Raw genomic sequence first — 27,067 nt, 5'->3', positions numbered from 1 at the left:
CCCTTTAGACTTCTCTGCATAAAATTGAAGGGGAGTTATTGGGGTGTCTGAAATTCATAATGAAGTACCTAACGATGAGTCTCAACAGTCCCACAATATCCCAACTCATATAAAGAGTATTCGCTTGAATGGCTTTACGCCATGAATGTTGAATTAAAGTCTCTAAGAAATAAAGATGAATGGGATTTAGCATAAATTCCCAACGGAACCAAAACAGTAGGCTATAAATGGGTCTACAAAACAAAACGTGACTCTAAGAGAAACATCAAAACTTTCAAAGCAAGGCTCAAAGAGAATGCATTGGTTATGATAAAACTCAACTAATGATTCTTTTCGTTTTGGTTCATATCACAAGGAAATTGACAACTACATTTAAATAAAGTTTAGAAGAGGAGAATTCACCATCTTAGTCATAAGAAGGATCTCGATGAAGCTTTTACATTCTTTGTATTGATGTTCACCGAGATAGGTCCAAAGGCATATATGAACAGAGTACTGAAGAAATACAATATGCATAAGTGCTATGCCTCACCTGCTCCTACTGTTAAGGGTAATAAGTTTGGGACATTTTGATATGCGATGTTCGAGGAACCATTATGAAATTGATCATATGAAGTCAGTTCCTTATACTTCAGCTGTCATAAGCATTATGAACACGCCATATTTTTAGTTTTCTTAACCGGGATACTTGGCAGATATCAGTCAAATCTAGGATTGGAGCACTGAAAATCCGTTAAGAAAGTCCTTTGATATTCACAAGGCACTAAGTACTACATGCTCATGTTTAAGAATTTGTTTGCAAGGTGTGTGGATACTAAGGAAATTCATGATATGTTTTATCCTCACCCTCACTGAAGGAGGTATCTTATGGAAAAGCTCCAAACAAACACTTACGACATCATCAATGATGCAAACTGAGTTTATAGCATGTTATGAGACTACCAAGCAGACTGTATGGCTAAAGAACTTTATATCCGAATTAAGAGCGGTAGATAGTATTTTAAAACCACTTACGCAGTTTTTCTGAGTCGAGTGGTAATGCCAACCATATCGACATTAAACATTATGTTGTGAAAGGTAGAATTCAGGATCAAACTATCAGGGTCAAGCATATAAATACCGAGTTAATGCTTGCGGCGTCGCTCACTAAAGGCTTACCATCCCATAATGTTCGTGATTATGTTGCCGGTATAAGGTTATTAGAAAGCCTATGATTCTAGATAAGAGGATCATAAAGCAAACCAACTCTCATTAAGCATAACAAATTTATATTTCGAGATGGAGTGGTACACTATAAGTATTTCGATTTCAGTGGTATTTCATTGGCCACTATAACACTTTCCTTGGTACGCTATCTCATTGAGAGTAGGCTTATGATGTAAGCCTTATGATAAAGGAGGAAAATGTTGGATTTGATCTTGGCTTTCCTCACGTAACTCAACCGGAGACTGAGTCCTAAGGGGCACTACATCCCTGACGTGCGCGCCCTGATCAAGGGCAACCACCACATTGGTTGCAATCCTATCCTGTGCAACACTATATGATTAACGAGGGGGAGTTCAATGACGTACAGATCAATCTCACAAAATTCTTAGCCACCTCTCCCTCACACTAAACAGGGTGAAGACCGCCACCGCTGCCACACGTCTACACAGAGCTGCCTTCGCTGGTGACGACTATATACATCATGCTGGCATTGTACCGAGAGACTACATCAACTCATCCACATCGACAATACCTAATCCATCACTCATGGCATCAACAAGCTCTGGTATGCACATATGCTTCTGTTGTTGAGTGCTAGATTACACCGATACTAACATGCGTATCGTACACGACATGTATTGGACACTGCGGTGCGGCATTCTCCCAAAATGACCGATACCGCGGTGCGGCTATGTACTTTAATAATTATATATATATATATATATATATATATATATATATATATATATATATATATATATATATATATATATATATCTGTGTGTGTGTGTGAAATTTAAGTTGCAAAGCTAAAAATGTACCTATAGTTGTAAGACCATCCTTGCCTCTTCAATTCTACATATCAACAAGTAGCATGATCACCTCAGTGAATAACTTCAGGCTTCAGCAAGTAGCATGATCGCTTCAATACATTCGATGAATAACTGAATAATTGGCGTTGACAATGGCATTCGTCTGGCCAAACAAGTAGCATCATCACCTGATCAGATCAGCATGTTTGCTAGCACCCATGTAAGATTGTTGAATCATCAGAATATGACAATCACTAATAAAGACTAACAGGGGATGAAAAAACACACAAGACAACGAAGGAAAAAGGAAAGAAACTTCTACCTCTAGACCATCTAGCTGAATTGGAACGAAGTAGCTCGCATCATGGACAACGGTAGCATTCTTCAGTAGCTTGAGGACACTCCTTGAACCCCTCCCTCTGTACGATGAATTTTAAGTGTGTTACTCATTTGAATTCGCATCTATGATCAATCCTAATGCGTAGAAACTTCAGTTACACCACCAACCTCCAGATATCACATTATACTCCATAGAATGATGAAACTAATTAGCAAGGATTTTCAGTTAGTCTAGCTTGCTCTATGATCAATCCTAATGAGCTAGCAAATGTGTAAACAACACAAACTAATTAGCCTATGTGTAAACAACTAAGGAGTGAAGCCAATTTTTCTCCATGAAACACCAGAATAGCAACACAACCTTTGCATTTGTCAATTATAACTACAGATGAGCTAGCAGTCTGGGATTTTTGCTATTAGGCAATGCTATTTCAGAATATAAAGTAGAAACTCCCACAAATATCCAAATTGAAAACCAGGACGCATTGTAATCATAAGCATTTCTTTTCTACATGAATGGCACTACAAATTTAGCCAGCAAACAACTAAAAAAATTGTTTTTTAGCTTGTAGTTGTAGCGCATGGCAACCTCCCAATTATCACTCTTGCTCACCTCCCCGTGGCACTGATGGGCAGGACGAAGCCGCGCCGCCTCTCCATGGAGAACCTCTTGGCGTGCCATAGGTGCGTGCATAGCCGCCGTGCACCGTCGCCGGTGACCGAGAACCCCTCCGTGGGGTTGCCCGCGAGCTCCTGCCGCCGCCTCACCCTCCTCGACTGTTTCCACACTGAGGTACTCCTTTCCTCCTCCGCCTGCCCACCCTCGTGGGTACCAGTGGCGTCTCTGCTCCACCACCGATGCTTGGAGAGGAGGTGCCCCATGGTGCGGTGGCACTAGGAGCGGGGTTGCTGGGAGCGGCAACTTTCGTTGAGGCGAGCGAACACGGCGACGTGAGGAGTGTGTGTCTGATGCGGTGTGACAGTGGCTCTAGGGTTAGAGGACTTGTGAGTTAGGCCAGGTCGAGTCAACGCCGCATCCGCTCGTGTCGGCGAGGTGTCTGAAATTCCAAAAAAATATTTTAATTCCAAAAATACTCGATACTTCGACAATACGTATCGACTCTGTGTCAGTATCGGACACGGCACGCGGTGTAGGTGCTGCAGTTTTCTGTCGTGTCGGTTTTTCCGAGGTTGAGTGTTCAACTACATGAGCTAGGTTTTCATGTCAACTGCCTAAAGCTTAGAATCTAATACTAAGTTTAGCACCGCGTTGAAGTCGAATCAGGGTGACTACCAACTCATGTTACGGTGGCATGCCTTGTTAGAGATCAGATGAACGCCGAGTGGAAATACTGAGGAGAGGAACCAACATCCAAATCCTTAGAAAGAATTCAATACACAGTCGAACTAAATCCTAAAATTTCTAAGTGTTTGAGTAGTGGATACTTACGTGAAAGCTGAGATTTTGGCACTGCAAGTTTGGATCTGGGAGCGGAGCCGGAGCCAACCTAGGAAGGAGGAGTGGGGGAGCCCCATGCGTGGATTGCTCATCTGCTGCCTTCGCCGTTTCCCCCCACCGCCGCGCGCCAGAGCACAAAAGATCATACGCCAGTTATCAATTGTATAGGCAATTTTGCAATATTGTTCGTTTTTGGCATGGAGATGATGAGGGAGACACAGGAGCAGTGAGTTTGATCTGAGACTAGATCGTTGCATAGGTGATGACTATAAGAGTGGCACCCGCAACCTGTTCGATGAAATTACCACAAGCAAATTCGAGGATTAGAGGTCATCTAATCACATCTTTGATGTCACCATTCACCGGGTTCACTATCCCAATAATCAGAAGGTACTTCATCAAGTTTTTGATCCATTTGGGATGATGTAGGAGGTGATCTAAGGTTGGAGCGTTGCACAGGTGATGACTACAAGAGTGGCACCCACAACATGTTCGATGAAATGACCACAAGCAAATTTAAGGATTGGAGATCATCTAATCACATCTTTGAGGTCACCATTCACCGGGTATGCTATCCCAACGATTAGAAGGTACTTCATCAAGTTTTTTTATCCATTTAGGGTGGTGAAGGAGGTGTATGTGTGCGAGGGATTGAACATGTGGAGGCTTAGGTTGTATTCCAATCAAAGTATAATGTTGTTGAAGTTTTTGGGGAATTGCATGGCCGTAATAGATACAATGGTTGTTGCCAGGTGGATATCTAGTATGGGATACTCCAAGAGCTCGACAACTCTCTAAACTCAATCGAATACGACACCATTGCGAGATCGTCGTCGACTATGAACCAAGCTTCTGCTACGTCCGCCACGTCTAGCGTTGCCAAGGAGTCCATTCCTGACCCCTGGTGTTGGTGCTGTAGCGCCACCGGCCCCCGACGCCACCCCAACAACATCAACATTAACGTGCCCACCAACTGCTCAATAGAATGTTCAAGCGCTGGTATTGTCATCATAGTGTCTATAGGCGTTCCAGGAACTGCGCCATCATCATCGCCAACCTCCACACTGTTGGGTGTCTCCACCCTGTGCATCGTGACGTCCAGCTTGATGTCCCTCGTGCATACCAACCTGGGTGCCCACCAGGTGTTCGAGGAATTGCCGCCTGGCTCCGACGCCTTCCGCAACTACGGTAGTGGCTTGAAGATGCTGGGTAACATCTCTACAACCGGTCCTGCTTCACCTCAACCCACCAGTGGCCTTCCTGACATGGACACCAACTACATTGACTCCGAAGGTGAGTTCATTATTGTGCACAATGCCTACTGGATGGGCGTATCTAAGGTGTGGAGAAATATATGTGATGAGAATATGATGATTCAATGGCCATTGTTGCTGAATTGTGTTGAGTGGCAAACATGGCCGCTGCCTTCGGAACTGGAGTTCACAAGTGGTGGTGTTGAGCTACGGCCCATTCCATGGACGTCTTTCAACATGCCTGAGGAGTTTCCCGTCAGGTGGTGTTTTAGTTTGCTCAGGAAGCCACCATGGCCGTCGATCACATAGATGGTTCTAATTCAAGGTCCATACCATGGCCATCGTTGCAAATTCACATTGGTTCAATTTTTTAGTGAATTTTCAACATGGCAGAAACACAGGGTTTTACAAGTTCTTATAGAAATAACATACGTGAGGTTTTATATGTAATCTAATGGTCGAGAATAGTATTAAAAATTAACAAAGTTTAAGCATTTAGCTTGAAAATTAGACACTAAATATAAAAAACAAAGACTAACACTTTGTTTATGTAGTTATTACATGCCTAAGAGCTCCAAACTACCTAAGTAATAACTGTTGGACAAGGTATGTTTCTAATATACAAGTGTAAGTTTGAATTTCTTTTTGCAAACAATAAAAAAATATTTCTCAATGTTTAACATACACCCAATTCATGCCGTTAGTTTCAAAAAGTAATTAGTAGCAACGATTCTTTCAAATGCTGGATTGATTTTGTCTGCTCGTGCCTTGCTGATTGCTCCATACGATGTTACAACTCGAAGATAGTCTTATTGGATAGTATAACCTTCGAAGATATGCGTTGTTTCTTTTTCGAGGAACGCTACGGTAGGCACTAGGCCGACCGGAACTTTGCCATTAAAACAGATGAAAGCAGTACATCCAGGATTTGCGAAAAAAGAACAGGCGAGGGTGAATCAGGAGAGACTAGGCTGTGTTGTTACATTGAAGAGTTTGTCTCCCCACTCTCTGATTTGGTCATCAATCGCGGGCTTTCGTATATATGTACATCAAAAAAATTTCAAAAAATTAAGTATATACTTATGTACATATCATTAAAGATGGCCAAATGGGCCGTGCTTATTGGGCCGGCCCGAGGCACGGAACTGTAGGCACGGCCCAGGCACGGCCCGGCCCGAGCCGAGATGGGCCGGGCCGGCACGGCACGAGGCCACGGGCCGTGCCTGGGCCGAGCGCGCGGCACGGGCACGGCACGGCCCGGCTGGCCCAGGAGGCACGGCCGGGCCGGGCCAGCATGGCACGCGGCGGCCCATCACGGCACGGTCGGTCCATCACGGCACGGCCCACCGTGCCGGCTCGGCACGCGGCGGCCCACGGCACGGTCGGGCCGGCACGGCACGGCACGGCCCACCGCGGGGGGCACGGCCCGACCGGCACGTGGGGCACGATGGGCCGGCGGGGGCACGCGGGTTAACGGGTTAAACGGTCCGGGAACGGCCCGTTTAACCCGTTAACCCGATATTTTTGAATTTTATAGCCGTTTTGTGACCATTTGAGCTCCAAAAAATTCGAAAAAAATTGCAAAAATCACCATTTTTCACCTATAAATAGAGGAGCACCTTGCCCTTCCATTCCACACCAGCAACACCATTTTCTCTCTTGTTTCCTCCTCTCATTCTTGTCTCAAAGTTCGTGAGAATTAGCGATAATTTGGCAAAATTAGTTTGAATTATTGCAAAAAAATCCGAGCAATTCCAAAATCGTCATCCTGCTGATTTGCTATCTTGAAGTTGAAGAAATCTTGGTGATTTTTTTGCATCGTTGTTGAGTCTTATTTTATTATTAGTTTTATTATTTGATTATTTCTAACTCTGAATATTTGCAATTTTTGTAGTGTCATTCGACATTGATCATGGATGCCGGTGATCATGATACATCCATAGATCATGATTTTTTTCTCCAAGGACTCACAGGGGACTACGGCCCCTTTGATACTAGTGCTGCAGGTGATGATGGACCCGACGGTGAACCTCCGGTTGGTTCACATCCAGATCCAGGTGATGCAGCAGGAGTGCCATCGTCAGGCTCTACAAGTGCGCACACATTAGCAAGCAGCGGGTCTAAAAGATCAAGAGCCGGTACTTTCGAAGTTTGGCAAGACTTTGAAAGGATCTACAAAGAGAAAGATGGGGTAAGTGTCAGGTATGCTAAGTGTTATATTTGTAAAAATGAATTATCTGCAAAGCCCTCGGGTGGAACGGGGCACTTGAAGAGGCACGCCATAAGTTGCAAGCGAAAGAGTGGAGCAGCCATGAAGCAGACGGTGTTGCAGTACAACCCCGACGACTCTGTTCATCATTGGGAGTACGACTCTGCCAATGCTCGAAAAGAGCTATGTCGCTTCATTGCAAGAGCGGATCTACCACTCAATATCGGTGAGTTTGCTGCATTTGAAGATTACATTAAGCAAGCTCATAATCCTAGGTTCACGCATGTTTCTAGACAGACAACTAGTAGGGATATGGTAAAATACTACAATACGTGTCGTAGCAAACTTAAAGAAATGTTGCAAACATGTATATTTTCAGTTGCTTTGACCTCGGACATATGGGCAGGTAGGGCTAGAGAGGATTATCTTAGTGTGGTTGCTCATTTTGTTAATAATGATTGGGAATTAGAAAAGAGAATAATAGGTTTTCGCTTGATTGACAACGCGCATACCGGTGAAAATATTGCTGAAAAAATATCTCAAGTAGTTGCAGACTTTGGCCTCACGAATAAAATATTTTCTATCACTTTAGATAATGCCGGTGCAAATTCTAGAGCAATGGATATTCTTACTCCGTTGTTTAGTACTTATGCTGAATCTTTCTTGTTACATCAACGTTGTGCTTGTCATATTATCAATCTTATAGTAAAATCCGGTTTGAAGAGGTTATCGCGATACTTAGAAGATTTTCGTACTGCAATATCTTTTGTGAACTCCTCTAACCAACGAATTGCAGCATATAAACAGTATTGTGTTGCAATGGGTGTGCGTCCACGTAAGTTTGCTCTGGACATGCCGGTGAGATGGAACTCTACTTTCTTGATGCTTAAAAATATTATACCATATAAGAGCACATTTGGTGTGTTTATTCATACACATTACCATCAGCATAGGGGTCAAACTTTACTCACGGAAGCGCATTGGTATGTTGCTGAAAGGATAATGGAGTTTCTTGAATTTTTTTATGATTCAACTGTGAGTTTATCAGGAGTTTATTATCCAACATCTTGTTTAGTAGTGTATAATATTGTTGAAATTGCTACTCATTTAAACAACTATGAAAATGACAATCTTTTAAGAGATTGTGTAGTTCCTATGAAATCTAAATTCTTAAAGTATTGGAAAGAAATTCCTTTGTTATACGCTTTTGCCTTTATTTTAGATCCTAGAGCTAAAATTGCAGCTTTCTGTAGAGTTCTCGCAATTCTAGGTGATGCTCTTGGCCATGATTATTCTAATTATTATACTAATGTTCGTTCTAAGTTATTCGAAGTTTATAGTAAATATGAAACAAAGTATGGCGGAGTTCGCCTGCAACGACCTCCACTAGCACCCACAACAAGTAAGAAGACGACAACGTGGGGAAAAATATTTGGTGCAGGTTCTTCATCAAGAAGTTCAGACTCTTCGTCACGATCGTCTACGGGCACCGGAATTCCAACATCCGGAGGAGAGCTAACTACCTTCATCGACAGTGACGTTATCAGCCACGAACAAGAAAACTTCAACATACTGCAATGGTGGCATGAGCACAAGACGAATTATCCAGTCCTTTCACTGTTAGCGCGAGATTTGTTAACGGTTCCTGTATCTACAGTTTCTTCTGAGGCTGTCTTCAGTCTTACAGGAAGGATAATCGAAGAGAGAAGAACAAATCTGTCAAGTGAGATGGTTGAAATACTCACCATAGTAAAGGATTGGGAACAAGCTGAAGCACGAATGCAACACACTGCAGAAAATACTGAGCTTGAAGAATCATTCCAAAATTTGTATCTAGATGCTGATGAGAACGTGTAATTTTAAATTTTCTGAGCTAGGTTGTACTCTTTTTTCCTTTGCTAGAAAGGTTTTTAATGAGGCAACCTATCAATAAAGCTCATTTTTAGAATTAATCATGTGCCCCTATTATTTCTAAGTTTTTTTATTCATGTTTTTTGTTTATTTTTTTAAAATACCCCCCGCGGCCCCACCCCCACCTACCTCTCCTCTCATCCCTATAAATACCATCTACTCCATCTCAAACTCCACCCTGCCCACCCATCTCTCTTTTCCTATTTGCTAGCCAAGTAGCCAGTATTCACTTCACATCAAGAAACTAATTCCATATTTCAATTCATGGATCAAGGCGCCGAGAACTCAGGTGTATGGTCCCAAGTGTGGCAACATTTTGAAAAGGTCTTCAAAGAAATTAACGGGGAACAGGTAATATTTGCTAAGTGTAATATATGCAGTATAGAAATAGGTGCCAGATCTTCACATGGAACGGAACACTTGAGGAAGCATATGAAAAATTGCAAGCAAAATTCTGGGGTTTCTAATGAAACCATGTAATTTTCGGAGCATAACCATTGGTTGTACTCTTTTTTCCTTCTAGTAGAAAGGTTTTTAACGAGGCAACCAATCAATAAAGATGTTATGTATTTATTTTCCATATTTTTTATTGTTTTTTTTGATTTTTTAGCTATTATTTTTGATTTTTTCCAATTTTTTTGAGTGCTGACGGGCCCAACGTGCCTCCACCGTGCCGGCCGGGCCCGTCGTGCCTTCCCGTGCCGGCCGGGCCCGTCGTGCCTTCCCGTGCCGACCTGGCCCGTCGTGCCTCCACCGTGCCGATCGGGCCCGTCGTGCCGAACGGGCCTATCGTGCCTCCACCGTGCCGAACGGGCCCATCGTGCCGAACGGGCCCATCGTGCCGACCGTGCCGTGGGCCGGCCCGGCACGGCACGGTGACAGTTGGGCCGTGCCGTGGGCCGACGGCTCGACACGCGGGTCGGCACGGCACGGCCCGTAACAGTAAATGGGCCAATCGGGCCGTGCCGATTTCGGGCCGTGCCGAGATGGGCCCGTGCCGGGCCGGCCCGATTGGCCCATTTGGCCATCTTTACATATCATAGAATATACAACATGCACAGCTCTTAGTCGGCCAAGCGCAATGAGACAACACAACGGCGCAAGCCTAACTTAACAACACGTCGCGGCCCAAAGCCTAACGTGTCAACTTCTAACGGCGGACAATCAATGTCCAATCAACCAATCTCTAATTGCCCAAATTTACAACTACGGCCAAGGTGGCTTAACACCTAAACACACCCACGAGATGGAGGGCGAGCGCACCAAGTCTGACCAGCAATAGGAAGGGACAATACGAGGGACGAAATAATTTTTTTAGCTATATACATCTATTATTAAAATAATGCGCTCGCGAATGGCTTTCGTGCCCCGTGCAGCTAAAGCATGAGTTCGCGGGCTTTCTTAGTTGTCACAGCTTGCATTCTTCTAGTGCTCAGTAAAATTAACTGTACCTTGAGATTGACAATAAATCCTCTCCATTTCCTCTCTAGGTGATTAGAAATTTGCAGCAATATGGATTCATATCTCCTAATCATCGATAGCTTGTCATGGTCTAGCACTGAAAGTCACAAATGATTTACTGAAAGAGGAAGGTGCTGGTTTGAGATTTGAAGCCCGCATGCACTACCTCAGTACCTCTCCTAACCAAGTATGGGCTTAAGGTTCTGACGAGGCTTAAGCGTAGTTACCGCAATATTTCCACTCTCTGTCCCTGCTCAATCACACGCTATATAAGAGCAGTAATAACAATGTTATTTAGGGTTAGATATGTGGACCATTTACTTTAAAAATACTTTAAAAAACATACGTGGATCATGGTATGGCAATATCTTGGATGTGACGAGTCTTTGGTCTTTGATTCGATGGTAAATCACATTGCTAAACGGAGGGAGAAGTAATCTATGTTTCCACCGTCTCTTTTTTGTTTTTCAATTTTTAAGTGGAAATATTAGGTGTAAATACACTATCCGGTGAAAACGTAAACGTGCAAATAATATATATGTCAACCATCAGATTCTAATCTAACCGCTCGTGTCCATTGGACGAGATGAATATTAGCATTCGTATCAGATCTGACCAGTGGCGAACTCAACTATTCGACAGACGCCTAGTGTCGCCGGGCTATTGGCCTATCCATCTTCGGTAAGTATCATCGTGTCGGCTAGCCTCTTGCCGCTACTGTGGCAGATGCCTAGTGTCGCTGGGCCCGGGTCCACCAGTGGATCTATTATTTACACGTGTACACCCGAAGCCCACGCGGATTGGGAGTCACACCACGGCCCAACGCTGCCACCTTTCGTGGGCCGGATCCTCGCACGGAGTTCGCCTTGTCTCGTCTTCCTCCTCGGCGCCTCCGCCCTCCGCCGGCGCCACGCATCCTCCAACGCCACGCGCGCGGCGAGGCGGCGCCATGGTCCTCCTGTGCGCATCCTCCTCCTCCTGCTACCACCGTGCCGCGCCCTTCCCAGCGGCCGCCACCGCGGCGCGCCCCCACAGGGGAAGCCTGCGCCTAGCGGCAGCCGGCCGCCGCGGCTCCGGCCCTGCCGCCGCGCCGTGGAACGCGGCTCCGCTGGCTCGCCCCGCGGTGGTCGTCGACAGGAGGAGGTATCCCTCCTTCGCTTCTTGCAGTTGAGTCGTTAGTCGCGTGGTGTGGTTCAGTACTACTGGTTCTTTCATCCAAAAACCGACTGGTTTGGATTGGTTCGGTGCCTTGCTGATTGCTCGATACAATGATGCAACTCGTATTGTATTGGACAGTTGTATTATGTAGAGATGCACCATTAACGTGGTGGTTTGAACAAGTTATGATCTTGTTTGCTCGGCCGTAAGGTTGAATCATCAACACAAACAACCCCAATGGCCTTGGTTTTTTTTTTTTCAAATGCAATGGACAAAGGGTGTCATCAGCATGTTCTGCGCTCCCTTACTATTCCGCATTCAGAATATGTCTAGAAAGAATTTGTGTTGTGCCGCTGTTTCGCCATTTTAAGGGAGTCTCCTTTGCTGCAACAGAAATACTGAACTGAACATAATGAGCAGTAAAACTGTGGTTGTAAATTGTGTTGCTTTCATTGCAGTGATCAGAGTTATGACACTAGCTGCATTGAACAGGTGTGACTGCTTTGATCTCCATCAGCAGATAGTTCCATTTGCCGATTCTTGGGCTTGGCAGCAGTCCATTGTTACGAGGAGGAGAGGTTTGGTGGACAGAGATGAAGATCGCTCAGACACCTTAATTGCCTTGCAACATTCACCGGTTTATACATTGGGCACTGACAGCAGCGAGGACTACCTCCATTTCAATGTTGAAGATGCTCCTTTTGAGGTTCATCGTATTGACCGTGGTGGGGAAGTGACTTACCATGGCCCTGGACAGGTATTTGTCAGTTATGTTTTTTATACCGCACATCTGGAAGAGTGTTTCGCATTTTTGTACTTGCACTTTGGTGATGTGTTTCTTGATTATTTACTTCTTATTACTGATTGTTGTTTAGTTGTAGCTAGTTAAATTTGAAGTGTAGACCCAGCATTGGGCATTTTTCAAGTTAGAATATAATAGATCATGATTTCCTCATATTTCATATTTAGTCCTTAGTTGTTCGAATAATATTTTTGCAGCTATCATGAGTGAATACTGCATATCCGTGCTTCTTACTATCATTTCTTTCTTTCCTTAGCTTGTTATGTACCCGATTCTCAATTTGCGGTATCAGAAAATGGACCTTCATTGGTACCTTAGGTCACTTGAAGAAGTGATCATTCGTGCACTGAAATCTGCATTCTCTATGGAGGCATCAAGAGTAGAAGGTCTCACTGGTGTTTGGGTTGGTATGTAATATCATTAGAATTTTTCGAGTGTTTTACCAAATTTTCATTTTTTTTATAATAATAATTATTATTTTTAATGCTCAATAACATTTACAGTACTGTGACATTGTTAACATGTCCTCTCCATTTCCTCTGTAGGGGATCAGAAAGTTGCAGCAATAGGGATTCATGTCACCCGATGGATAGCTTATCATGGTCTAGCCCTAAACGTCACAACTGAATTAACCCCATTTGAAATGATTGATCCCTGCGGCATAAAGGATCGTGGCATTGGGAGCGTTAAGGAGATACTACAAAAGGCATCAGATGGAAGAGAAATTGATGATACATTGCTGATGGATATAGCATATAATTCGTTGATCGAAGAGTTTTCTGAACTTTTCAAACTCTCTTTGGACTTCAGCCCTGATTGGAGTTTTCAGGAAAACAACAGTTTTTTATTGGATTCGTAAAACTGCAGTTTTATTGAGAAGCTAGAAACCAGTACAAGCAGATTACAGACACAAACATTATTGATTCAAAGAGTAAGCTCGTTCAACCCAATAGTGACAAAATTAGTGATCTGTTTGCATCGTATTCAAGCCTTTGCTTCACCTGCAAATGAGCCACAAGAGTCGTTTCAGCAAATTGATCAGCTGCGACACTGGCCAGATGAAAAATTCAGCAAGGCATTTGACCTTCCTTTGCGGTCGATATATGGATCCTTCTGCCTTTGTGTCGACACCTGGTCATGGTTTTCATGTGCAATGCTTCCCCTTTTCAATGCCATCGTAAACGGACACGACATGCTTGCCACAGCCGTTCCAGGTGAACTTGCTGCACTCCACCTTGTAGCACATCTTCTCGTCTTTCAGATGTAGGATGCTGTTTCTGGAGTGGGTTTCTTCGGTGTCCTCACTCTTCTTAGGCTTCAGTATTTATAGCATCATGTATTGCTCGTTTCTTGCAAGGACCAGTGTATTTCCCAATGCTTCCATGTGTCCCAGTGCAATTGGTGAAGGAAACAATGTGTGGATATTGTTCTTGCGTCAATATTTTGTGGTTGATAAAACTATAGTTGTTCCCAGTGCCAATCTGGCTATGCGGCTCTGTTGTAACGTATCTTGTGACCAAACTATGTCTGTTGCTTGCATGGTAAACAATGAAAAATGCCAAAGCTGGCTATCTCATGATGTGTTTAACATATCATCATCTGCGGCAAAAGCATGGGCTGTTCTTGCACTAGTGCCATTGATTGTAAGACAATGTCGTGCTTTTTAAAAAAAATAATGGATAATATTGAGCATTACATATTTGCATGTAATATAACTATACAATACAACAATGAATGGTTTTAAAATCCCGTGGAGTGAATTTAGCTGCGCTTAATGATAAAAAAAATTGGTAAGTTCATCTCATTTCCGCAGTGTACAAAGAACTAGCTTAGTTATGAAAAGCGCGGCTTGGAGCCGTTGGTCGACGGCGAGCTCTGATCGCTGACCCACACCTCCTGCACTGACACCGGCGAAACCACCTTCCTCGCCACCGTGTCCGGGCCATCAAAGCCCGTTTCGATCTGGAGGCCGATCATAGGCCCGAGCCCGGACCTGGGATTGGAATCGGAGTCCGGGGCGGCGGCCCTGATCCGGCACAGCTCGGCGGCCACCTCGTTCATGCACGGCCGGACGTCCTTCTGGAACGCGAGGCACCGGAATGCCAACTCGCTGACATGACAGACCGACTCCATGACCCACTCCTCGTCGTGGTCAACGAGCACCGGGTCAACGATCTCGTTGACTTTGCCTTTGCCGATGCGGTCGAGCGCCAGGGAGGCGAGGTTGATCTCGGTCGCCGGCCGGTCGAAGTCGACGACCTTCATGGCGGTGATGAGCTCGAGCAGTACGACGCCGAAGCTGTACACGTCGCTCTTGTCGGAGAGGTGGAAGTTCTGGTGGTACTCTGGGTCGACGTACCCGGGCGTGCCCTGCGGCGCGGTGGAGACATGCGAGCGCGACGCCTCGAGGCGGTCGACGGAGCGGGACAAGCCGAAGTCGGCGAGCTTCGACCGGAGTTCGCCGTCGAGGAGGATGTTGCTGGACTTGACGTCGCGGTGGAAGATGGGCGGCCGCATGCCGTGCAGGTACGCGATGGCGGCCGCCGTCTCCGCGGCCACGCCAAGGCGCGCGCGCCACGACAGGCGGCTTCCCCGGCGGCCGCCGAGGAGGTGCTGAGAGAGCGTGCCGTTGGGCACGTACTCGTACACGAGGATCTGCTCGCCGCGGTCGAGGCAGCAGCCGAGGAGGCGGACAAGGTTGGGGTGGCTCACCGAGGAGATGAGCTTGATCTCGTTGAGCAGCAGCGCCGCCGCAGCGTCGCCGTCGTCCTCGTGGTGGTGGCGGCAGCGCAGGCGCTTGATGGCCACGAGCGACGGCGCGCTCGCGGGGAGCTTGCCGACGTAGACGGTGCCGTAGGCGCCCGTGCCGAGGCGGTGCGTGTGGGAGAAGGAGTTGGTCGCGCGAGCCACCTCGTGGTACGAGTACACCGGCACGCCGCTCGACGTCGCCGCCTCACACAGGAGCCGCATCGCCGCGAGCCGACCCGAGCCGGAGTGTCCGGCGGTGGAGCGCCGGCATTGCAACCGGCAGAGGAGAAGCACACCGGCGACCGCTGCGACGCCCACCACAGCACCTGCCGTTAAAAGTGACCGTTAAGTTAGTTGGTCACACTTTCTACTATGACTGTACCAGCTCTGATTAACGTATTTATCATTTGCTTCAAATAAATTTGATTCATTAGGCTTCATGCGAAGAGGCGAATTAACCTTGCTCTGTGCAAATACAATTGCTATATATAATCAAACAAAGCAGTAAAATGCTTTCTTGCTAGGATCTTGTTTGATAGGTGAGGATTAGGCTCAATCCTTCCAGTTCCAGAATCCAGATCGAGAGAGAAAATTAACTAATTATTTCAAGAACCGGAACAGGTTGGATTAATTCGGATTTGTGGTGGAAAAAAATGGAGTAATTTAGATAGCAATATGAAGAGTAAATTTTAAAAAACTACAACTTGATATATGTTATATAAAACTATAACTTGTGGGGTATATTTCAAAATTAAAAAATCTCACTGTAGTTCCACATGTCATCCTCTATGGTATGTAATAAGAGGATTAATTATAAATTCACCTGTTACATAAGGATGACAGGTAGATCCGTAATAAGAAAGTTTTTTTTGCAATATGTGTCAAAATAGTTGTAGATTTTTAAAATAAACATTAAAAATTGTAGTTTTTTAACATGTGTCAAAATAGTTATACATTTTTAAAATTTACTCCAATATGAAAGGAGATTAATACTATTCATCTAAACAAAACCATTGCATCCATTTGTTGATTTCAGTTTTCAAGTCAGCAGTCAGCGATCAACATGCATGAAATTGACTTTGACCAGAAGCATCTGATTCTTTTTCACCATGCCGTACGCAGCAGGATGAGTACACGAGACTATTAGGAGCACATGCTCTACCAAACAGTAGAGTCAAGCAGAAGAATTCTGGAGTAATTTTTCTGTTTACCTGCAACTATGATGGGGATATTCTTCTTGGAACCCTTCTTAGCTGAAAAAAGGGGAAAAAAGATTGTTATTCCTCCAATCATAAATACTTAATGCATCGAACAATATCCGATCAAACATTCTGTACACATATTCTAACAGAAAATAATAGTCATATGTAAGTATTGGAGACTGTGTTACAGTGAAACGTATGAATTTTTTTACTAGAGGGGGTATATTAAATTATTATAAAACCCATACTTGATTTTTTTCTATTGGAATGCATGGGTTCGATAAGATCATAAATTGGGGCAGATTGCTGGTAGCAGTTGGTTTGTTTTCTGTTCGGAAGTAGAAATGCTTCATGATAAGGCCTAGTTGACTCAATGCTCCTGAGTCCTGACAGGCTCATGCTCAGATTTTTTTTAGGACTATGCTCAAAATGGTGGGACCTTGCACAAAACATGTCCTTCTAAAATTTATCTTATTTATCCCACAAAGGTCATATTTTTCTCAGTAGCATAATGGTTCATTTTGGGGGCAGCAGCAAGGAAAAAAACATACTTGGTGATTCTCTTTTTTTTGGGGGGAAAAGGTGATTCTTTTTCCAAATGGAAACATTTAAATCCTACAAATGTGATTCTCTTTTTTTCCCGGAAAAAAGGTGATCCTTTTTCCAAATGGAAACATTTAAAGCACTACAAAAGTCTAAAGGATGTGAAATCTGAAATTAAGTATGGTACGGATTGTCAAGTCCAGCAACAAGCTACGCACGTCTTAGGTACTCCTATTCATTAGAGTAGTTAGGGAAGAGAGAACGAGCTAGACACAATATCTTAAGAACTAAAAAATCAACAAATGTATGTTTGTGAAAAAATAGTGTTCTCAAAGTGTGCTCTCCTATTTAATAATTGGTTAAAAAAGTCACATAAACATTACATATAAACTGAAAAACTATACGTCCGACCCAGCCGTCCGATATTGCAAACCGCACAGTACTGTAGCCACACGGACCTAGTTGTACGTTTAGTAGCGCCCCCATAGACACACTTGTGTGAGTGTTTTTCCCTACACATTAATTTATACATTCTCGTCACTAATAAATAAGCATAGATACTATACACAGGGAGTGAGTAATATATATATATATATATATATATAATTGAATTTATTATAAAGTGTGCTCGGAACACGGTATTCGCACTACGAGTATGATTAGATCAGCAGAATTCCTTTATAATCTATTCATAAAGGGATATTCGTTTTTTTCAGCGTTCTATCAGTTTTTCTTCATATTTTTTTTAAAAAAAAATTAAACTATTTTCTTTAGAACAAAATTCTCTCTTTTACTTTTACAAATAAAAAACTATTGAAAATAAAAAAAACTATAAAATCAGGAGATTATTTCCTTTAAAACAAGATTACATCTCTTCTTTTTATAAATCTCTTTAAAAAACTACTGGAGAAAAAAAATAGGAACAGAGAAAAAAAGTTAGGAACAAAATAAAATGAAGTTAAAATAGTTAGATGATGCGCGCATGATTGATCGCAGTGTGGACTTCCGGGTGCTGTGCCGACGTGGCACAACTCGGCCCCACTTACCAACTCCGCTCGAGATCCTCTGCGGCTCGCATGGCTGAATTGCTCCGTGACGCTAGAGCAACAAGGAAGCAAGCGCTCACCTGGGTGGCACCCGTCGCCGGCCTTGAACCCGTCGCCGGACATCCCGTCCAGGCACGTGCACCGGTGGCCCGAAGCGCCGCCCGGCGTCACCACGTCGTGGCACATCGCGTTCTCCGCGCACTGGCCGGCCCCGGCGCAAGTCCCGTTGAGCCACCAGCCCAGCTCCACCACGCCGAACTCCAACGACGGCACCCCCTGCGGCGTCTCCCCATACAGCGCCGCCGTCAGAGCGTCGTCGCACCCGGCGGCCTCCACGTTCGCCCACTCCAGGAACTGGCGCTGCCCCATCGCCGCCGCGGTGGTGTTCGGTACCGAGGTGACGCACGTCCAGGCCGTGTCGTTGCCGGTGCCACCGCACTGCACCGTGCGGAGTATACTGGTCATGAAGTCCCCCGGGACAGAGCAGTTTGAGACCGCCGGCGTGCGGCAGCCACGGCGGAGGAAGAGCCCGGTGCGGGAGGAGACACCGTAGCCGGCGCCGCTGAGCGACTCCTTGGCCTCGGGGACGCTGCGGTTACACGAGGGCGCCAGGGAGACGACGAGGGTAGAGGCCGTGGAGTTGAACGACCGGATCGGGTACGGCGCCTCCGCGGTAGCGGTGTGTGGCAGGAGCGCCGTGGAGGTGGAATCGTTGCAGGCGAGAAGGATGGGACAATCGACGGAGAAGCCGAAGGGGTATGGGACGACGGTGCCGTTGCACAGGCGGTTGCACCCGCCGCCGCCGCCGGTGGCGGCGGAGATGGTTGCATGGAGGAGCAAGAAGAGGAAGAGGAAGAGGAAGAGGACGGGGATTTCCATGTAGGTAGCTTGTTCACTGGCCTTTACTCTGTCTTGGGAGATTTTGTGCAACCTTTAACTGGTTGTACATGCCTAATATTGCAAATTTGCAACACGAGAGAGAGAGGGGGGGGGGGGGGAGATAGCCGTGTGCACAATACGACTGGGGGCATGGATGATTGGTAGGCAAGGTTGATTAGTCAAGTGGAATAGTCAAGTAAGTGAACCCCTCTCTCTCTCTCTCTCTCTCTCTCTCTCTCTCTCTCTCTCTCTCTCTCTCTCTCTCTCTCTCTCTCTCTCTCTCTCTATATATATATATATATATATATATATATATATATATATATATATATACACACACATTTGAGTGTATAAGTCATATACACACACTTTTGGAGTGCATAGTCACTACTATAATATACCATATAAATAAATTAGATATACTCTTGTATTATTATGAATATACTTATATACTTATTTTAAGATACATTAATATGAACTACATAATTTTTTTTAAAAAAGAAGTCCGTCAATTTTAATAGATTTTGATAATCCTTTTATATTTGTACATAAAATATAATATACTAAAAAAATATGTATAAACCACTTAAAAATATATATATCACTTGAATGATCTTATATACTTATATGCACCATCTACTTATCATTTATCATATAAGATATTTTCTATATTATAAGTTAAGTATATAAAAATACATATTCTCGAGAGTATCGAGTATACTTTTCTCCTGAAGGGGAGTGAATCTCTGTGGACCCGGCCGCGGCGGTATGGCTTTGGCATGCGTACTAGTCCAAATGGGTCAGCATAATCTGTGTTGTTAATTATATTCTATAATCGGCTGGACTTTGCGGTCATCAAGTGAGGAACAATCAGTCATCTTTGCGAAGTAACTTCGCATCAGTTGAACAAGTTTTTCTTTTGTCGACAATGTTACCATTTCGGATCATCGAATTCTCTGTACATCTCTTTCGACAACGACGGTTAATTATTATTCTCTTCTTTTTTGCCTGTGTTGTTTGAGATGCTGAACAATGAGTCTGATCTTGTAAATCCGATCGCCGCGGAGTTTCACTTTGGAAGGAGGACCCATTTTGGCACGAACAAAGCTGATACATCGCACAAGTGCAAGTGCAAAAACGCGCATTTGGGTTACAAGTTGAGGGAGCTATGATATTAACTTGACCGAATGGCAGGTAGTACTTACTAATCAATGGTCTAAACGGCACTTAGATAATGATATGCACTGGATCAATATGATCGCGAGGTGATTGCAACAGATCGATAATGGCATGTCGCATTCCTGGCATTGTAGACATCTATCGATCTGCAGTTCGCTTGTACAAATGACATAGAGAAGTGTGAATCTGAATCCGCACGGTTCTCTGCCAGACCACAATTAGGCAAGAGACCTTTACCATGTTGACACACATGAGGAATTTGAACAGCTAATTCTTCTGTGGGAGGCGATACAATCAACCATCGACCAGACAAGGTCAGACACAATTACTTTGAGATGGAAAAAAGACGGTGTCTACACGGCGAAAAGTACATATAACATCCAATTCACCGTGATGGTGAAAAGATACAACATGAAAAATATCTGGTAGGCAAAAATTGAGCCGAAATGTATATTTTTCATTTGAGTTCTACTACAAAACAAAATGTAAATTTTTCATTTGGGTTCTACTACAAAACAAAATCTTAATGACGGACAACCTAGCTCGAAGAGGATGGCCGTATGACCAATTATGTAAGCTATGTCAACAAGTAGACGAAATATCTGTACATTTGTGTAAAGACTGCTCTTTTACAGCAGCGATGTGGAATTGTATTGCAAGCTAGATGACTCTCCAAGGAGTACCAGCCTTCGGTGAATATCCAACATTAAGGAGGTGGTGGCAGGAAGCAACAAGGAAGTTTGGCAAAGATTATAGAAGAGAATAATGTGGAATCATCATATATTTATGGTAGAATATTTGAAAAAAGCGCAACAGGAGAGTTGTTCAACATGAGACAAAATCGACAGATGCTGTAGCTTTCTGGATCAAGAAAGATTTTGATGAATGGCGACAACCCTTGGTGAAGGGCAAAGCAGGGGCCAAACAGACACCTGATTCTATTGCATTGGTTTTCGATTTTTGTCTTCGTTGTTGTTTTCTCATTTGTGGTCTTTGAAGTCTAGCCGCGTTGGTATTGCGTGAGCCCTGCGCTTCTTCCTTACCTTTTTTTCTTGTTCTTGTTCTTGTTTTTATTTCTTTGCGAGTTGCTAGCGTCCGGACGTCTGGCCGGACGCTTCTTTGCCTTTCAATTAAAGAAGCTTGATCACTTTGTGCCATCCTATCTAAACCAAAAAAAAAAAAAAAAAAATCCCACTACAACACACAACATTTAGCTTGAATCACAGTATTTGTCCTTCACCAAGCGCTCGTCCACGACCTCACCTATGGGGTCATGGACGAGATTGACTTCCAAGCCACTCTAATTGCAAAAAAAAATCAAGCAATCATACTGCTAAATCGTCCAAAAATCAAGTTTTACCTACTAAATCATCCATCTGTGCTTCCCCCTTCCCACAGCTTTGCACCAAAATTGTTAGATCCAGTGTAACAAATACATTGAAATGGTACTACGATAAAGAATAGTACTTGTTGCCGCATCTAGGAAACACTAGGGTAACTGTAGCTTTCGTAGCACAATATTGCAATATTGGAAAAACTTTGCTGCAACTATTGATATACGGAAATATTGTGGCCTGGCCATCCGGACGCATCGGACATTTTGACTGGACTGGTCCAAAAATATTATCTATTTAAGTTAATTTTTTGTCCTCGCATACCCAATATTTCATCGTACAAGTTTAATGTTTTAGGCATTATGAAAAATTATTGGAATAGTTATTCTCATATGTTGCATCATGTAATCTCTTGTATATAGATCTAGATCTGAAAAATTATCTATTTTAGTTAATTTCTATATTTTTGCATCTTTAATATTTCATATGTTCAAATTTAATATTTTAGACGTTATGAAAATTTATTACTATAGTTATTTTCGTATGTTACATCCAATTCTACACCACCTAGTTTTTGCATGAAAATATTGCATGAAACAAGCCGTAATATTGTGGTAGGAATTTTTCTTCTGAAACGGATGTTTGCAGTGTGCTATTTTGATATATGTATTTTGATGTTGCAAGCAGTCATTCTGATATTTCAAACGTTATTTTTCGATATTGCAACGGACCGATCCGGACACTAACAGCTCCGTGATGATAGGGCAACAAATGAAAATACTTACTGCAACAAAAAGTTACTCTTGTGCAACAACTAGAAAACAAAAGTGAAACAAAAATTGATCGTACGTGCAACATTCGGGGAAGCCAATCGAAATAACAAAATTAATTTTCTGCAACAAACAAAAAAAATCCAACAGCAACATCGGCTTCCTATTCTTCTTCTCCAGATCCGGCCACACTACCACCTCATGGAGTCTTAGACTCACTAGATCCAGAGAGAGAGCAGAGGATAGTGCTTATGCGCATGGGAACGGGTTGGAGATTATCCATATGGATGCATCATGCATTCCATTTGGATCGAGATCATGGCACTTGGAGAGTGAGGAAGGAGGGAGAGGTCTACACACCACAGGGGAAGGGAGGAGCTCAGTAGAAAAGGAGCAATGCATTCCTAAGATAAGGTAGGCTGCATTTTGACCAAGTCTATCCGTCAAACCGGGAAAGCGAGACGTCCGATATTTTTCTCAGGTCGAACGACCGTGTAGAAGCATTACCGTTTTTCTTTTCACTTTGCTACCTGTAATTTTTTTTGCTGAACTCTCTTCTATAAAAAAATAGCAAAGACTCATACCGTCCTTTCAAGAAAAAGAAAATCCACACGGTTAGACCGACGTCACATCCGCGTCCTGTTTCGTTTCGTTTGGTTTGTTCCAATGATGAACGATTGCTTGCTCAGACACTCCTCGATTAATTTGTCTCCGACCAACGCAAGTGACGATGTAATCCCGTCCCGTGGCCGTGTATGGAGCAAAAAGAAGTGAGAAAACAAAGCCGTTTGAGGAGGAGGAGGTCATCCGAGAGGGATCCACGCCGGCGGCCGTTGTCGTGCCCGACGACCGGATGGGGCATCATCACCGGCCGTCTCCGTCACCTGTCAGCTCCGCGGGTTGGAGCCTTTCGGAAGAAGGAAAAAGCTCCTCGGTCTGTCCGCTGGACAATCCGGGTCCAGTGGGCAGTATATGGGCTTGATTCATTGTCTGCCCAAATTCTCCATCAACTCTGTTTTATGCTAGCCCATGACTTATCTCCCCTTCCTTTTTCAATGTTTTCCATGCATATGTGTTGTAGTTTACTTTTGTGTTTCTTTTTCTTGCATTGCACTATGCTGTTTCCTGCATGCAGTATTCTTATGCAAACAAGAAAGCATAAGTTACTGTAGAGAAGATGAGTGAAGGACCTAAGTATAATTTCTTTGTAATTTTCTTGTCTTCTAGAGTTCTTGATATAAAAGGGGATTGCGTTGTTGTCAACGTTTTAATATAATCTCTTTCCCTTCAATTTTTTCTTAATAAATAGTGTGTTGTGTTAGATTCTATTTTACTCTCCTGAACTATTGTGTTTATCTGGATAACCTTAAAAACTTTTAAACTGTCTATTTAACTCCATGAATTCATAAATCTAATTCACTTTACACCCTTAGCTATTTAGGAAGCTGGTTTGCTGACGTGGACGGTGGTTTTGCTGACTGGGTCATCTCTTTCGTTGGTTTGTGCGGGCGGCTCATAGAGGGAGAGGGAGAGAGGATGGGGCGCCGGAGTAGGGGGAAGGGTGACCGACGTGCAAGAGGCCATGAGGCGGGAGGAGACGACTGGCCCGACCTCTCGGTTGAGTGATGGGTGGCATCTCAAGGCTAGACGGCACGGGCCAGCGGCGACGCTTGTGGGTGGTGCGGCCTCAAGCTGTCGGGACGGTGAAAGGGAGAGCAGAGAGGGGAAGTGGCGTCGGAGACGAATGAGGTCGGTCGGGTCGGCTCGACGGAGGCGCGCTGGCCAATGGCGCAGGTCGGGCCGGCGTGCAAGCGTCACTTGCTAGCTGGGCGACACAGAGGAGCGATGTGGTGTGTGGGCGGGCCAGGGACTAAGGGCCCGATCCAAATCTTTGACCATGGCAAGTCTCCTACCAGTGTGCACACAGCCACGTCGGTGCTCTTGGCCGCCGGCTAACGGAGATGCCAACCAGTTGTGGGAGGGTGGCACCAGCATCAACACCTCACGAGGGAACTCAATTGAGCATGAAATGACTATCTATCCGGCTTGACCAGAAGATGGCCGGCCACGGTGGCCACAGTGCGACGGCGCTTGGCGTGAGCGGAGATGCGCACCGGCGTTGGGCTGGAGCAAAACCATCTTGTGCGGAAGGTGTAGCAAGGACACTCGATGCTCACCGTATTCATGGACCCGAGAGAGGAGCAGCAAATGGACGACTCGATGGTGAGGGACTCGAATCCGGCACGAAATCGACCGGGTTCGCGCAGGGAAACATTGACGAATCTCTCTATGCTCTCCCTCTTGCTCCTCACAGCTCAGGGCTCGTGGATTCGGCTGCGGCACTTCGGATTTGGCGGCGGCGCATCAGGATTTGGCTGGTGACAACTTGGTGCACTGCTCTCTATGTCAGCCATGAGGGAGAGATGAGAGGGAGGGAGTGGGAGGCGTCGGGAAATGGTGTTCAACGAAGAGGCACGCACGGCGGGGAGAACAGTGCGTGGCGGCAACGGGGAGGACAACCGAGAGAGAGTGAGAGCCACGAGCGCGGGCCGAGCGGCTCAGTAAGGGAGGTCGTATGGAAGGGTGCGCGATGGGACGCATATGGTATGGAATTTTTTTTAAGAAAATACAGAAAGGAAAACCCTTTCTGCATGACATTGGTGAGAACCAGTGTCAAGCATGTTCAAACGCGGATGGTATGGACGCAAGCACGGATCAACTGCGACTGCTAGTATATGCTAAATATCGACCTAGACTTCAAACTCTCATGGTCGTACACTTGCACAAATCCAGTGTATTACGAGATGAAATCCTTCGTTGGATTGCTAGATTCTCCGAATTGTTTCAACCGTTGATCGTGTTCAGTGCACATTGCAAAACAGAAACCTGTACATGCTTCTGTTCTCGATGAAGCTCACCTCACGTGCATACGTGTTTCTCAGTTTACGGAACTGCAACACTTTTGCATCTGTGAATTACCTGCGTGCACATACTCCGAACAGGTGACTTTTGGACATACCTTTTTCAGAAGCACAAATCTCTCAACAACTGTTGAAAGCCGAGTTATTTTTCAACAACGTTTAAACTACATCCAACCTAGAAGGACGTAAATGATTTTTTTTTATGAATAAATAGTCATCTAAATTTGAGTAAAAAAAACTCGAACATGAGTGATAAAGATAGTGATAGGGATGTACGGCCACAACTACTAAAAGCCGAGTTGGGGGTACCAAACCAAAGTGCTAGCTTATTAGGAAAAAAAAGCTTTTTTCTGGAGCACCAAAAACTCTACCAAGGCAAGCAGGACGCAATAGTTTGACTTATATTTGATGGTTTCTCTGATTCGAAGCAAAGTTACTAGAGTAGGGTCGTGCACAAACCCTTCCACATAGACACAGGCGCCCATAAGAAAATAGTACAGTTTAGAGCTAAAGTCTAGCTTGGCGGTTAGTGGAGGTGGTTTACCGATCAAATTTTATATTTACTTCTTACGTGTCCTACTAATAAGGTATTTTTTTTAATGATAGTCGACGTTCTTTTCGATAGCGATAGATTTCGTTAATCTCTAAACTCTATATACGTCTGTGATGACTTCATGAATCTTTAAGCCCTTCATCTTTGTCTTCAATAGCCGTAATGTGAGCATGTGTGTGATAGTGTGAGTGTATACTTACGTTTACGAGTTATACTAGAGCTTTAAACAAATAATAGTACAGTTTTTGGAAGCATGTAATAAAATAAAATAAAATAAAGGATATATTTGGTAGGACTCTAATTCCAAACTCCATCATAGATTTAGGTAGAGCCCTTCTAAACACCGCACCTTAACTAATTTGTGGATCAGCTAACTCTATGAAACAACCTCTTTCATAGTTTATTTTGATGGAGCAATTGAAAGGGTACTCTACGAACACTAGTTTTATACATCCTTCGTGGCCTGCCCCTGCCTGCCTGGCCCCCCCCCCCTCGCTTGACTATTAGGCAATTTTTGCTCTAGCTCGCATCCACCTACTGTTGGCTGCCTCCACCCGCCTTGGTGAGGTCGTTTCCTCGTGCCTTTGGCACTACCTCATCTGCCCACCTCGCAGATCCGGATGTGGGGGTGGAGCCACAATTGACCTGGTGATGCACGCGAAGGATGACGACAGCATGGGGAGCGGTCGGGAAATTTTTTATTTGAATTTTTAACAATGGTCTGCTTCATAACACTGTTAACTAGCTTCTTTTTTCATGTTATTTTCAGATAGCACCTGTCAATAGCTGATAAAATAGTTTTATGATTTGCTTCATTTGCAGGTTGACCACCTTGATTAGATATACATTCAATATTATCTTTAGGTGGATGAGCTCAAGTTGCTTAGAGCTGAAAATAGAGTGCAGTTTTTATTTTGTTAACTTAGATGCCCATTTTTTATTGGATATATTTTTGTTAACTTATATTGAGTAGCTACGATCGTTGTAATCAACTTATTTAAGTATCTGTGAACGATATCGATATTGACATATTCGAGTATATATAAAGATGTAATATTTATAATCAATTTATTCTATGATCACTTATATTTTATTATTGTAATATTTGGGAAAACAATATTTTTCTACATCAAAAATACTTGCAAAAATTCTATGTATCTAGTACAACAAAATAATCACAAATACTTATATATAAAATATAGTGTACATATAACACTATAAGAGCATTATCGACAATTTCTCAAAAAATCCCTCATTTATAGATCTAGAGTTATTTTGCTAG

At 44.0% G+C, this 27,067-nt stretch overlaps 2 protein-coding genes across 2 annotated transcripts; one reads left to right on the top strand and one right to left on the bottom strand.

Annotated features, from left to right (window-relative positions):
• Nucleotides 1–11,464: 11,464 nt before the first annotated feature.
• Nucleotides 11,465–14,205, top strand: LOC133904705 (octanoyltransferase LIP2p, chloroplastic-like). The gene is made up of 4 exons (XM_062346194.1): nucleotides 11,465–11,793; nucleotides 12,301–12,565; nucleotides 12,867–13,017; nucleotides 13,156–14,205. The coding sequence occupies exons 1-4, from the start codon at nucleotides 11,600–11,602 to the stop codon at nucleotides 13,467–13,469; spliced, it is 924 nt and encodes a 307-aa protein (XP_062202178.1). The 5' UTR covers nucleotides 11,465–11,599; the 3' UTR covers nucleotides 13,470–14,205.
• A 75-nt stretch (nucleotides 14,206–14,280) lies between these two features.
• On the bottom strand, nucleotides 14,281–19,130 carry LOC133904704 (wall-associated receptor kinase-like 21). Its single transcript, XM_062346193.1, has 3 exons — nucleotides 18,230–19,130; nucleotides 16,570–16,611; nucleotides 14,281–15,684 (listed from the first exon to the last, which is right to left on the bottom strand). Exons 1-3 carry the CDS (start codon nucleotides 19,026–19,028, stop codon nucleotides 14,444–14,446), a joined length of 2,082 nt encoding a protein of 693 aa, XP_062202177.1. The 5' UTR covers nucleotides 19,029–19,130; the 3' UTR covers nucleotides 14,281–14,443.
• Nucleotides 19,131–27,067: the final 7,937 nt, after the last annotated feature.

This window comes from Phragmites australis, chromosome 22 (assembly GCF_958298935.1).
Source record: "Phragmites australis chromosome 22, lpPhrAust1.1, whole genome shotgun sequence".
NCBI lineage: Eukaryota > Viridiplantae > Streptophyta > Magnoliopsida > Poales > Poaceae > Phragmites > Phragmites australis.
Note: the sequence above shows the minus strand (reverse complement) of the source record. Positions and strands in the feature narration are given on the sequence as shown.